We start from the raw sequence: 15467 nt of genomic DNA on the forward strand, positions 1-15467 counted from the left end.
GCTGCAAGCAGCTGCACAGCACAGACACCAACACGACTTTTTGCACTACCTTCCCATATCAGTAAGGAAATCCTTGCTGGGAAGAGAAATCAAGACTAAGTTTCCCCCACTGGAGGGGGAAAGCAAGTGAGTAAGTGAATATGTAAAATGCTAAAGAGAGGTAAAAGCTCTGGTCTCACTGGTTCTTAGATGAACCTCAGCATGGAGATCCACTGAGGATTATTTACTCTGTCAAACCTGTGACTGAAACTTACCAGGGATTTTCATCGACAGGAAGCAACATTCAGTACAGGTTAAATCAGGGAAATATTTCCCCGACCAAGCAGTATGAGTAGAACAGTGACTTGCTCATACTTCCTAACAAGCCCTAATAAAAAATAACATAGAAACTTCTAGCAACACAGAAACTTCTAGCCCCAGGAAAAGTCTTCCATGAAGACAACATCAATTCAGTCAGAGGTTTCACAGATAAGAAATATAGAAGAAAAAGTTATTATCTCTCTCTAAAAATTTTGTGCATAGCATGTCCATCTTGTTTATCATCATAAACTGGCAAGTTACATAGTTTCTGCTTGTGGACTTCAATTCTATAGATATCCTAATTCCATTTGATACCGCAGAGCTAATATTTGCAGCATTTACTGTGGCTATTAACTTGCAGCAAAACACTTCAAGCTGTTGAAAATCTGAAGCGAAATCCCTAATGAACAGCAAAGAGATATTGGGTGCAAATTGACTAGTTCAATATTAAACTAAAGTGTTATCAAAAATATTATCCTGTCTACTCTCTTATTCAAAGGCACTACTGAATTTGTTGAATGTCAATATAAAACTGAGATTACAGGAACAAGTGGGAAGTCTGGAGACTTAGAATCTGCAGATGACAACAGACTCCTAAACAGATCAGCTGGAGACATCCAGTGTAGGACTGACAGTCTTGCAAAATCTGCCAAACACATAATTTTATTATTCATAAATCACTGATAAAATTTGAACTCCACTCAAGGTAGAATTCCAATTGATAGGAAGGGAGAGGCAAAAGTTACCACATTGACCTTGGAAGAGCTGACTGACAGAATCACAGCTATTACATCTGGAGATAAAAAGAAAATTAGAATTATTCTTCACTCTCTCTGCTGACACTACCAGTAGGGTTAGACTGACCCTGACCACAATTTGTTTGGTATTAGAAGAACTGGAATGAGACCACTAGCATATTAAACATATGCTTCTGAAAACTTACTGAGGCCTGCAAATTCTGCAGGACTAGCCTACATCTGAAGTGATAAAGAGAAGTTTTCTTTTGCACATCTCTAACAGTTCCTCTTATATGGCCTAAGACACAAATACTGAGTTTGAGGTTTTCTCTGTTAGGAAACAATCTTTCCAAACTAAATATTGTTGCTATCAAATGTTCTCTTCGCTATTTCTGCATGCTCACTATAATCAGTCAATTCATACAGACTTACGCAGTATCTGTTTTACCTGCATAATGTAGTTACATTCCAGAAGCTCCATTTTTGGATTAAGGTTTAGTTTCATATATGTATATGCTGGTTCAAAGATTCTATCGTACAAACTTTGTAAAACTTCAGCTTCTTGAGAAGAACGCTTTTTCAGCCATGCCTGAAAAACATCCACAGTATTTTTTCTGTATAAAATGCATAATAAAGTAATGTTAGGAGTGGTCAGCAATGATAATCTTACTTGCAATATCGGTTTCCAGCTGAGGGCAGAAGAACTGATGTAGACCATACCCATTCGTGAAACTGTTGCTGGAGAAGCATTCTCAATATTGTGGACCTCAAATAACAGTTTACATGTAGGAGACATAGGAATTCGATCTCCATTTGCTAGGGTGAGGGTCTTGTTGTCATCCAAAACTGAATTTAGATTCTCAATCCAGATTGCATCTACAGGGCCATCTAAAATCAGAAACACATTTTCATCTAGAAAAAATAATCAAAAGAGATATAGTTCATATCACCATGCTGAAAGAGCAAGAAAATGTTTACAGAAGATGCTCTAGAACTTAAATAATGTATAAAAATACATTTCATTTATTGTAATTCCTGCCATCTCGACAGATGCTCATTACTGTATACATTGAATACTTAAGTAACTATTTTTGAAACAATTGGTAGCAAATGAGGACACAGGTATATCTTTATAATGTTGAACATCTGTGGTGAGATACCTTGGCTGGCTGTCAGACAGACACCACGCCACTGTCTCACTCCCCCTTCTCAACAGGACAGAGAGAGAAAATAAGGTAAAAACGATGGTGTGTTGAGGTAAAGACAGAGACATCACTTATGAACTACTGTCATGGGCAAAACAGACTCAACTTGGGGAAAATTAATTTATTGCCAATTAGCATAGACTTGGATGATGAGAAATAAAGACAAAAAAATAAAACACCTTTCCCCAACTCCCTTTTCTTTCTCCAGACTCTTTCTCCAGACTTTCTCCTTCCCAGCATAGCCTAACTCTTCCTCCTTCTTCCCCCTGCCACCTCCCACAGGCAGCACAGGGGAGATGGGGAGTTTAGCATTTTGTTGCTAACTAAAGTAAGTGTTCTTTAGGCAACTAAACAAAATGCATTGAATATTCACCAATCACATTTAAGTTAATAAAAAGTATCATCACTCATCAATTCTGAAAATCTAATTGCTTTTCTTTAGTTTTGAAACATAAATATAGAAGAAAATGCCTAAATTTTGGTAATCAGATTTTAAAATTCTGGCTTTGTTTTGAATACAGAAAATTTCCAATACTCTATTGGAAAAAATGTAGACATTGAATAGAAAATTCAACTTTCTTTTTAAAAGCACTTCTTTCTAGGAAGGTTTCCTGGAAGACTTCCCTTTCTTTAATATAAATATTTTTATTTTTTCAGATACAAATGAATCACTGTGAAAAAGAATTTCAGTATTCCAATCCTAAAATACTGAAATATAAATACAGGTAATCAACATACGAAAAAACACAGGAAAAAACATCATTTCAAAGCTAGTGTAATTAGAACAAGTGAATCTAAATTAAAATTTATGAGCTTCCAAATAACATATCTGCACTGTAGAACAGAAGTGGCAAGGAAACAATATTTTAATGTAGATACATTACTGAAATAATGAGGTTTTAAACTGTTGCCCTTTCCTGAGAAGTGACCTATAATCTCATCTATGTTCTCTATAGTTTATCTAGAGCTTCTCAAGAGGGAACTTCACCACATTTGCTAATTCAAGATGCTTTTCTCAATATATCATTCAAGAGGTATTTTTAGGATACCACACACAAAGTATTTACATACCCTTTTTAGCTTTCAGTGTTTTCCTCCACAGTGTAGAAAAGATTCCATCTGTCCAATCATTAGTTGCAGCATCTAGTTTTCCAAACATTTGAGGAGCAGTAATAGCCTTGGGGTTCATACGCATTTCTCTATGAGGTTGGCCACATTCTGTCAGTGCTTTCATTAATATAGTTATGACCATTGTCTTTCCAGATCCACTGGGTCCAAGTGTCATCAACCCATGACGTACTACAGAAGTTTCATACAACTATTTAAAAAATCAAAATGTTTTAAGAAATACATGCTTTGGGAATATTTTTTCTTGCATGTAATACATTTTATAGTCAGTGATTATAAATGTATTAGACATACAAATTACTCAGAATTGAAATCAGCATATGTTTGATGATTTTTAGTGTTTTGTGGAATAGTACATACCTTCACATCCTAATCTTCTAAGCACCAAGCAAGTTTATTATAAAACAGTTTACAGAACTAAATCTTGCCTAAACTTTTCAAAGCAACTGAAAATAATTTTACCAGATTTTAGAAAGGATTTTCTGTATTATTAAAAAAGAAAAATGAAGAGTAGCAAAATATTAATGCAACAGAAGAATGACTAATCACTAAAGTGCTAGAATACCCAAGTATATAAAATAAACATAATCCTACAGGATTGCAAATGGGTTTACATTCACAATGGTTCTTTATTGAATTTTCTGTTTTTCTTTTAATATTAGCTTTAGGTTTTCTATGGAAGTGGCAGCATCTGCCTACACAAGTATCTCCTTTTGGGGCAACTGAAAAGAACAAAAAACTGGTAGTCCTCCTAGATGACAGAACCTTGTAAAGAGAAGCGTAGGCAAGCTGAATAAAGGCTTGTATCAGTCCAGGAGGAAGATCTACAGGCACCACAAATCTAAACTAAGATTAAGTCCACCATGAACTTGACCATTTCAAACTTCCTATTCCCAGTGGAAGATGGAATTTGTTAAGGCACAGGCAATCTTCCTATGACCAGTTTGGCAACTAGAAATATTAACCCATGAATAAAATAATGAACATGACTTTAGGCAGGATGGTCAAAAGTGTTTTCTCCCACACAAAAATTCTGATGATTATCAATGTGAAACTGTGTGAAGGACAATATAGATCCAGCCTGCAGAACGTGGAGCAAAACCTTCTGTAAATTAGGTGGGGGTCCGAGCAGAGCTATAAATATATGTCTTGTTTGATGACAGACACATGATATTTTAGTTGCTGTGAAGTAACATGAAGCAGAATGTTGTACTTTTTAGAATACTGTAATGCACTGTATCTTTTGCGCTCATGCAACAAATCACAAGGCAGTTGTCTTTTTTTAAGCTAGACAAGTTTGGAAATTTTCAGAAATCTGGTAATAAGCACAAAGGTCAGAGTGCCTTTCTTGGTTTACATCTAGTTTCTTTTAAGAGACTTAGTTCATAAGAACCAATGACGTAGTTTCCAATTTAAGAACCTACAGCCAATGAACAAGCCTAGCGCTTCAAAGCGTGTAGTTTGAAAGTCTCTATTCTGAGATACTCTCATCTTGGCAATCAGCAAAATTACAAACAGAATTTGCTTTTAGAGCAATTCAGCCATTAGAAATGGCAAAGGTTATTAGTCTTAACCATTAGCAGTATTAAACAATTATCAAAAAAGTAGGGATAAGTAAAATATGAAAATCAGAAGACAGTATAATTCTTCTCTGGCTAACAATATTTACAAAGCAAAATTCTATTTCATCAATTAATGGAATTGAAAAAAATATATCAAATTCACTAATTAAGGCTACAAACTCAATCTCCATGAGTAAAATAGTCAATATAAAATAAAGCTAGTCACTCTTTAAAGCATGGTAGTGTTCACACCTTGTTGCCTGCAAGCAAAAAAGCAAAGAATCAAGAGAACACAGAAAATCAAAGTCATACTGTTTAAAAACATCATCATCAACAACAATTAACTGTAGTCTCAAAAAAAAAGAGTAGAACAAAAAGACAAAAGAGCAACAATGCTCTAGTTGTCTTTCTAGCTTGCCAGTTTATCATTGTTTAGTGATTGTTTAATTATTTATTTCTTGAGTTGTTAGTCTGCTGCATTTGTTCAGTTTGCTCTTTTAAGAAGGATGTGTATAGGGAAGTGTGTTGGCATAAAGATCATCAGAACAAGAGATAACTGTCTTTAATAATAAATTCAAAATTAGTTTCAAACATGATTGCGTGTCAGAAATACAACTGTCAGCCATTTAAATGTTATGTTGGAGTACAGGTCCAAAAAGCCATTTAAGCACCTTTTGGACTTCATATTAAATAACTACATATTCCTTAATCAATAACATGTCATAAAGAATATCCCATACTAAACACAAATTACCATAATCCAAAATTGCAGTTTAATCATTAAATCATTAGTTCACTAAACATAATGTTTTACAAATATTCTGAAGTAAAAATAATTTCTTGCAACACCTTAACAATTTTCTCTCTTTTGCTTTCCAGTCAAAACACAGCCCGGGTCTAAAGAGTTTACAACACAAGGTAAACAAACATACTACATGCCTGGCAAGCTGCCAGTGCAGAGGGTCTATTCTATTTTCAAGTGCCAAGAACCAAGTGTTATTCACATCAAAACTAAGCAACTTTTTGTTTTATGTAAACAACATTGTTTGCAACAACTTTTGCTAGACAGTCTCTCATTCAGATTCTATGTATTTTCTTAACTCATTTTTACCAAAACTTTTGCATGCAGGTAACAGAGGGATACACATTGCACTTAGGTGGGGTCTTTCCACGGAATTCAAGTGGCTAATGCGTTTCAGAATGATGCTAGTGTTGAACATCACAGATACAAATTGTCAGTAAGCTGGGCTTGTTCACATCCTTTGTAGTCTAGAAAGCCTCTAAGTCTCTTTATAGCTTTAATGTTTCAATCATGTATATCCTGAGAGAAACAATTCCCTTTGTATGACAGTATCATTATTATTATTGACACCATTTTCATTTTATAGTACCTAATGCAATGCATGCTTAACTTTCTTATAGGTTTTCATAAGCTTGTCATAGCATAAGCTAAGACATATATGCTCTATATGTCCTTATACTTTAACTATTTCAACTCAATAGAGATCAGCTGGAATTTACCCAACCACTTATTTACCATAAGTTCTCAAAACTTATGTGAGAAAACCCTTTGTTTACTACAATGTCTGCTCAAACTCATCATGAAGGCTCTTCTTCATTACAGAAAAATATTTAAGTCAGAAATACATACCTCTTACATTTTCCTTTGCCCTTGTAAAGGTCTTTGAGCTCTCTCCTCCTACTTAGCAGGAGTTGTGCCCTGGTTATTTTCTTTCCTCTCTTTATTTACTGCTTTGGCCTTCAAAATGCCTCCCAACCCTTTTATGCACTACTGTCCCTACTCTACTCTAAGAAACTCATGTTCAGAGACACATGTAGGTGCCTTGCTATTTCATTCAGGTAACTTAGATGCACTACCATATTTGTGAAAGGCTGGGTTAATAGCATGCTTGAAGGTATTTTTTTTTCTTCTTCTGGATAATTTAAAGAAGTAAAAAAATAAGTTCCTTGCGTTGGTTTTCCTTAGTGTGCTGTACACACAACCTTCAGTTTTTCCCATATTAGAAGCACACGTCCTTGAGTGAGACAGTGGTTTAGCTACTAACATGGTGTTCTGACTCCTGTTTGTTAGAAATGTTTTGGGGAAAAAAGTTTTACCTGAACAAGCTTAAGATTCCATGGTGGATGGTTAATCAATCCTGCCTCTTCGACCTGATTAGCTACTGCAGCTTGAAGCTCAGCATAAGTACTACTGTCCAACTGTAACCCCGGAAAGAGATCATTGATAAGACTGAGAAACAAAGGCTCATCTTCATCTATCTGAAACAAAAAAAAGTTTTTAAGTGCTTAAAGCATGGCTACCCAAAGAATGCTCTCAAAACAAAATTAACCACTATTTTAAAATAATAAACAGTAAGAATGTATTTTCTAAATACAGATGCTTATGTTCATAAACACAGCCAACAGGAGAGCTCACTACAAAATAGCATTTTGATAATGTCATCCATATGTCATATGAGAAATAAATTCAAAATTTAAAGAAATTTCCCACTGAGTAGACACTAGAATCTATTTGTAAAATCAATTTGTAAAACACTTGCAGTATATATTGGAAAGAACATCCTATCTGGAAAGAAATCTTTAAAAGTCTAATTTAGTGGATACTCAAATTATTCAGTTTACTTATGGTACAGTAGTCAGTCTGTACTCAAGTCGATACACGAAACATCATACCCACAGCTAAGTCACTGTTAGCCTATTTGAACCTTTGCACCCTGAGCCCTGTTTCCAAGTCTAATAAACTCTCATTGTTTAATAACATGATGATTATCATGTTTCAATTTTTAAAGGAAAAGATGTTTGAGATTTTTTCTAATCTTCTACAAAACACCGTGAAATATCTAGTAGACTTGCCTATACATTGTGATAAAATATTAAATTAGATTCTTACCAGCTTAGAAAGATTCATATCTCTTAGCCCTCTCATAACAATACTTAATTCACTTTCATTTGGCTTGGCCCTCTTTTGAGATCCAAGAGTCCTCAGTACTGAAAGGATATTCCTCAGACCAAAATCATAATGGACCTAGTGAGCAGAAAAAGGCTTATGCACCAGTATCAAGTTCTATAGCTTTATTTCATCAGTGTATCAAACCTTACTTGCATATTGTATAGTATAGTTGTCCTGCCTGGAAAAGGTAGCTAAAACAGGAATTGCTGCTGTTGTTTAGGGATTATTCTAATAAAATAAATGAAGGATAATAAGGTTATTTTCAGGAAGGGGGGAGTTATAAGATTTTTCTTTTCTAATTTAAATTTAATTGACTTCACCATTAATAATGCAATTATTTTGTAGCTCTCTATAGTGAGGTTCTAAAAAAATAATAGTGCCATTCCAGTCTGGGTCTTTCCAACCAAGGCAGCTTAAAGCCAAGACCTCAGACCAAAGCAGTGCTATGGGGAGAAGGGCAGCTTAAATCAAACTTGAGATGTTCCTCCTGTGGTTTCCAATTTCCAACTACCTTCTCTAGCCCTAGATAATAGAAAAATAACATCACCAGGTTAATTTTTAACTGGCTGCGATGTTTAGGCAGAGAACCTCATGCACTTGCAACTAAAATTATCATTCTTTAACAATTAAACAAATGTGTGTATGTGACTACATATACATGAATTAACATGGTTATTTGTTCAAAAAACGTATAGAGATATTTGAATTATATTTAAACTACTTCAATATTTTGTAAAAACAATTAAAGAAATGCTTCAAAAAATCTGCACAAGCCTAAAGGGTTGTACTGTGTAAATTTGAAGACAATGAGGAAAAGAACACATAACGCTACCTGCTTAGTTAGCTGCTCCTCACAAAGTTTATAAAGAACAAAGAATTTCTGAGACAACATCACATTGTCAATAAATCCATAACTTGCAAGCTTAACTCTTATAATTATCTGAAATACAATTTTTTTTTTAGAAATTGCATTAGTTTTTCTGAAGATAGGTAAGCAAGGTAAAAGAAATTTTTTCTTTCAGTTCCATCAGTAGTTGTACCTGTCTATCTGGAACCATCATTGCAACAGTTCTAAACTGAATTTTGAGATTTTCTGGTAGTTCTTGACGTCCAGCATATCCAGGATTCTATATAAGAAAACATACTGCATTATTATTTACAACAGTCAAAATTACATCCTTTTTATTGTTCAATAAAGTTAATGCATAAATACCTAGATCTGTTCAGAGTTAGAAATCTTGTCTACTAATGATTAAAATATGTAGGAAAAAAAGTCAACCATAACTACAGATATAATAACCTATCCATAGTTGCCAGAGTAATAACTGAATTTCTGTATCACAACAAGCCAGCAATTGGAATTTTAAAATTTCATGGAATATAATCTAGTTGGTTGATTTCTTCTAGTGTATTTCCAATGTGAATAAAGTTTTCATTACCATTTTGCAAAGAGGTAGGATTTGTAACATATTAAAAATTCAGTGTCTAGCAAGAGTCAAAATAATAGTAATAATAAAAAAAGGATAACATGCAGTCTACACTGAAGAAATATTAGGATGCCCTTCTCTGTTTCTTGTGTCTAAAAGGCTAGACTTAAAGTACAGAATCTCACTGAATGTTTAATAGCTTGAGTGAATCCCATCCACTGAAGCAAGAATCATATAAGAAATTGTAATTCTCGTAGTGACAGAACTGATTTTAATAACGGCTCAAGAATAGGCAGAGAATATTTTGTAATGACACAGTAAAAATAATACAGTCAACAAAATTAAAACATGAAAACTTCACAACATCATACGAAAGAAAATTTTAATGACCAAGAAAGATTGACTAATAGAATATTTCTGGAAACTTGCTGCAAACATGAGGAATAACTCTGACAAATAAGTAACATTTAAGAAATTAGAAGCCGTCAAAAGACCTTTATGACCTCCTCAGTTATTAACCTGCACTCAAATATGCAGATGAAGATTTTAATTTCCCATTTTCCTGTATCTCCTGCTTTAACTGAATGTTCTTTTTTTTCCCCCCCCTACCGTATCTGTCTCACTAATACCGTTAAAGCATTTCAAGCTAAGGTAGTAAAGCACATTAGTTTTTCAGTCTCCTCAGTGAGCACAGAGAATTCTGGAAGTTTGGCCAAATTTAGTATGCATAATAAATTGCAATACAGCAATGACGGTACATAATTACGAACCTTTTCAATAATCTTAAAGTAAAAATGAAGGCATGCAATTCATGAATAATTAGATTATTTATGTGTTTGAGTAGATTAGTCTAATCCTATAGCAACAATATCACTTAATAAAATCAGTTATTTTCACCTTGCCATTTAACTAACTTCTATATAGTATAACTTGTCACTCCTCTGGAATTATTACTACATTTACCATTGTTAGGAAAATTCCAAACTCTGGATTTAAATCTACACAGTCTCCATCAGAAAAAATGAATTGCTTCTTTCTTTCTTTCCTTGCTGTTAAAATAATATAGATTTGTTGTGCTGCTACTGACAAGACAGGCAACTCAATTCGATTGAATTCATCAAAACATCCCCAAGATCCAGACTGTGCAAGACCTAAAACAGGGAAAAAAAAATTTATTATCTGTTTTCTTCATGCATATTTGAGATATCTGAACCAGATGGCTTTTCCTTCAAATAATTAAATAAAATTAGGTTTATTTATTGCCCTGTGGCCAATGCCTATCTTACTTCAATCCACCTGACAATTTCCATATCAATATGAATTAATATTCATTGATCTATACAAAATGCTTAAGAGTGATTCAAAATCAGAAAGTATCTTTTGATATCTTGGAGCATTTGGCAGATCATTCTGTGAATGTAGCCTTTCTTGTAAAGTAGCAATTCAATTATTTGCAAAAAGCTGTATTGGTAATCTAAAAAAATAAGTGACTTAGAGCTAGAAGAGACTAGCCCTAAATGTTGTAACAAGAAAACTCAAGATTTTTATATTCATTTAGGTCTTCCAGCTGACGCAATATTTTCAAATTACTTTTTACTTGCCTCTTAAAAATCATAAAGATTAAAATTAAAAATTGAAATTATTTTTGCACTAATTAGGGGTATAAATAAAACACTGATTTTCACAAGACAGAAAATATTAATCTTAGAGCATATATCTCTATGTATAAGCACTATCATTTTAAGTCCACATGAAACTACAAGTTTTTCATGCAATGGTACGGGATATTAACAACATGCAAAGAGTGGACAATGCTCTGTGTGCACTTGTCTATGAAAGAGAGAGAGGAAGACGAGAAAGAAAATTAAACGGAAAGAGAAATCTGGAAGAACTGTATTAATAATATTTTCATAAAGTATTAATTTCATAGTTGCCTAATTTCAGTTTGGAAAAGTAACATGTATTTAGTAGCAACTAAGACAATTGTTTTTCCTTTAGCAACTTTTTAAGAGAAAATTTGTAGTAGCATTTTTTTTCCCAATTACATTAAAGTACCAGTAGGCAGTCGTTTTCTTTCATTCAGGCATTCAGGTTATATTATTGTTATGCAGATAAGGCTAAATCACTTTAAAGGGATTCTGTCATGTACTCAAAGATTTTTTTAAATTTGTATAGCTTGATATTCAAAGGGGCAATATGTTTATAAACCCACAGCTTTAGGCACTTTTATGCCACAATTATTTGCTTTCTAAAAAAATATATTAAAAAATAATTAACAGTTTCACCCCTTGCTTCTCAATACATACAATACCATAATTTTGAAAAATGACCTGACAGAAATCTCATGAAGTTCATGTCCTTAATCTGGAACAGAATAAATCCATGCAGCTGTACAGGCTCCGTGCTGACTGGCCACAAAGCAGTTTTGCAGAAAATGACCTGGTGTCCTGCTTAACAACTAATTGAGCATTAAGCAGAATCATGCCCTTGTAGTAAAAGAAGCCAGCTGCATATTGGGCCAGAGTGTAGTCAGCAGGTTGAGGAAAATCATTGTTTGCCTCTGCTCTGCACTAAATGTCCATCCGTGGAGATACTAAAAACCCAACATAAATGAGGTCCTGACCAACCTGCTCTAACTGCACCTGCTAAATGACCTGTGGAGGTCTCTTCTAGCCTACACAAAGAAGTCTTACCTTTGAAAATCCTACCCAAACCTCTGAAGTCCATTTGATCAGAGCAGTTAAAGACTACCACATATTTTCCCAGAGCCTTTCCCATGTCTTTTGTCGTTTCTGTTTTACCAGTTCCAGCTGGTCCTGCTGGAGCTCCTCCCATGTTCATTCCCAAAGCCTGCGCTAAAGTTATATAGCACCTATAAATGTTAATTCATATTAATTTATTAAATCACATGAAAGACATATGCATATTATATAAGATAAGAATGAGTTATGCCATGGATTCTACAGCTCTTAGCTGCAGAATCTTCATAAAGCAGTTCCACTGACTTCCATGAGTACAGCTAGTTCAGAGTGGTGGAAGTCACAAAATACAGCATTTAAACATTGCTTATAAAAGCAAAAAATTTATCTGGTGTCAATCCAGTTTGTTTTAAACTATGACTATTAGATGAGCTAAAAAAAATAATGCACATCACATAAAGGAATTTAATTGTCTAACTCTTTTTGCAGCTATAAAGAGCAGATTCTCTTGTTGAATTCTGCCACCTCATCATACTCTGCAGTATCTTAATCTGTATACATTTCATTAAGTTAGGTTACCTTTGTACAAACCCTCAAGCATGAAAGAATAAGGACATAGGGCCCCTTCAACAATTATGGGTAAAAGATCTTTACAATTCTCAGAAAAAAACCCTAAGCTTTATCCCCCTTTTTTTTTTTAAGTCTTAAAAAGTTTAGACTAGTATTTCATTTATGTATGAGTCTTAGTTACGATTTTCATTCATGATAAGGTATGGAAGACTAATACTAAAGAAATTAAATTACAAAGTTCCTATACAAATGATGGGGTATCTTCACTGTCAAATCAATTCAAAATACTCTGAGAGCATTTCTAACTAAAGTATTTCTGGTTTTAATCCATAATGGAACAGAGTTTAATAACTAACTAGTTCCTACAGTTTATCTTGAATCACTATAGTATATTATGCCAAAATTGCACTTACAGGAACCTTGATGATTTCTGACGAATAAGAAACTTTAAAATCATATAAAGGTTTTAACTCCAGAGTTCTATTGGGGTCAAAGCAAATTTTGGGGTAGAAATTAACATTTTACATCACAAAAACTTGATGGTTGACAGCAGTACAGGTCACTGCAGAAATGTACTGAGCTTTCCATATGGTCACAATGATTCATTTCTATTACTAAATCTTTCTAAGACTGCACAGTGATAAAACTTTTCTAGGAACGACTAAATGTACAAATTAGTGAGATTCTATTTTACCTTTTCTAAAAGACTATGGTTAAGTAAATGTATGAGAAGATTTTCATGAATGACCTAGCCCACACAGAACTTAATTCAGAATGTAGCTCTTTGAAGGCGTATATATACATGTATTAAATATATATTAAAAGTACTCATTAAGTACAGTTGTTTTTCTAACCTGTCTGTAAGAGGTGTTATAACCAGACGATCAGTGCAACCCAGAAATTCATTTTGGTAAACAAAATCAACATCTGTAATGGATACGACAACTTGATCAAAATCCTCTTTAAAGTAGAATCTAGACTGCTTTAACCATTCAAAATCAGTTGGTGACTTGATGTGCATTTTTACCTTAAAAGAAAGTAAATAAATGTATATGTTATAACTGAGCATCCACATTTATTGTTTTTGATAACTGTGATGAATTGCTTATTTGTAGGAGATAATGAGTGATCAGTCAGGTTGAAGTTCCTATGTAAGTAAACTGAAATACATGTAAGAATCACATAATATGTTCAGATGTATGCTAAACTGACATTAAAAAACTCTAGAATGGGTGGAGCTAAAGTGCAGTCCAATGCCAGCTACTGAGATTCTGTAACAAGCCATAAGGAAATTATCTATGATGACAAAGCTACAACACCCTCAGCAGACTCAACATTTTAGTTATGCAAGCAATACAACAGTTCTTCAAAGACATGACATACTTAAAAGGGTTTTGTTTATCAAAACAATTCTGTAGGAAGAAGTAGAAGATTGAAATATTCTAAGAAAAGTGTAAAAAATTCGAGGCAAATATTTAGATGACCGAACCAATGGATTTTATTCTAGTTTAACCAAAACTGTACTATTTTTACTACGATGAGATTATGGACATCTCTGTATTACAAACACATGTCTAACTAGCTACCACATACAAGAAAAATTATAATGACAGAAAATGCATTTAATTGTCAAAAATCGAAATCTGTACTTTACCAAATCATCAAAAATATCATGCTGATGCACATGAATGGTAATAAGCGTTTCAAATTTCACTCTATCAAATTTCGAAAGATCATGCGTGGTCTGGCTAATCAACATATTAAGAATCTCCAGAAATCTCCCATTGGTTACTTGCATGATTTTTCTGTCCTCTTTAGCATTCTGTAAAGCTTCTTCTGAATCATGTGTCCACAACATTTGAATTCCCAGTAATCCAACCTACAAATTTAATATGTGAAAAAAAGAAAAAAGAATCACATGTTGAACCCTAGCTTTATTATAGAAGTCTTAGGTGTAACTGGAACAATAAATTATGGTGTAGAGAGTCACAAATTATCACTACATCCAGCATAATGCTATCTCACCAGGATACTGTGCCCGAGTTAACTGGCTCTGCTGTGGTACTGGAAATTCCTTTTATGAAAATTTGTCACATACTGAGATACACACAAATAAAGGACAATTCTCAGTTTCACTTACAATCCCTTAGCGTACTTCAGTATTACAAACAAACAGGCCTTAAACTGGGGGAAGAAGTTCTCCTGAAAATTTCCCATTGCTACTTTGTAGCTAATTAAAGAACATTTAAAAAAAAAAACAAAACAAAAAACAACCTGTGCATTTCTACTGAACATGGGATGGACTGCTATCTTTCTAACATGCTGTTATGACTGCAGTACAGCCTAGAGCACATTGAACTACAAGTTATTTTGCTTTCAGATAAATCTAGAGAGTTATAGGATGTTGCATGTAAGCTACAGTCTCAGACTGATTTTGATTTACAATATCAGGCACACCCATGACAAAACAAGACAGACAAGAACTATATCAATAACATTTTTCTCCATATTTCTACATTCACAAAGCACCAAGACCTAAAAATTTTACTAACCCACTCTTTCTACTTATCTCCATATATCTGTAGTGAGTTCATGGGTACAGAGATTGTGTAGCGGAAAATATCACACCATTTTAGAATCTTTAGCTTACCATGAGTAGAGTCTAAAACAAATTTATTTTAGAATGACCAATTAGAGGGGAAAAAAAAAATCTTTGGATGTGACTTTTTCATGGTACCTATAGAAGAACCTTCTGAGACAGGAAAAAGGCAGTTTGAAGGAAATAAAAAGTTTCCAATATTTGTCAGTATTTTGCCCCATTTCTTCTCAGTCCTATAACACAGCTTTTCTTTCTCCATACTTTAAATT

At 33.7% G+C, this 15467-nt stretch overlaps 1 protein-coding gene across 1 annotated transcript in view; it reads right to left on the bottom strand.

Annotated features, from left to right (window-relative positions):
- The window catches only part of DNAH8 (dynein, axonemal, heavy chain 8), a gene marked incomplete at its 5' end in the record, with an annotated part of 124576 nt that overhangs the window by 67739 nt on the left and 41370 nt on the right, over window positions 1-15467 (bottom strand). The window contains 11 exon segments of the mRNA XM_010288192.1: window positions 1486-1626; window positions 1708-1949; window positions 3314-3560; window positions 7051-7212; window positions 7844-7978; window positions 8736-8843; window positions 8944-9030; window positions 10294-10481; window positions 12024-12202; window positions 13454-13626; window positions 14254-14478. Coding sequence (XP_010286494.1) covers window positions 1486-1626; window positions 1708-1949; window positions 3314-3560; window positions 7051-7212; window positions 7844-7978; window positions 8736-8843; window positions 8944-9030; window positions 10294-10481; window positions 12024-12202; window positions 13454-13626; window positions 14254-14478 — 1887 coding nt within the window.

Source organism: Phaethon lepturus, unplaced genomic scaffold, assembly GCF_000687285.1.
Source record: "Phaethon lepturus isolate BGI_N335 unplaced genomic scaffold, ASM68728v1 scaffold15825, whole genome shotgun sequence".
Taxonomy (NCBI): domain Eukaryota; kingdom Metazoa; phylum Chordata; class Aves; order Phaethontiformes; family Phaethontidae; genus Phaethon; species Phaethon lepturus.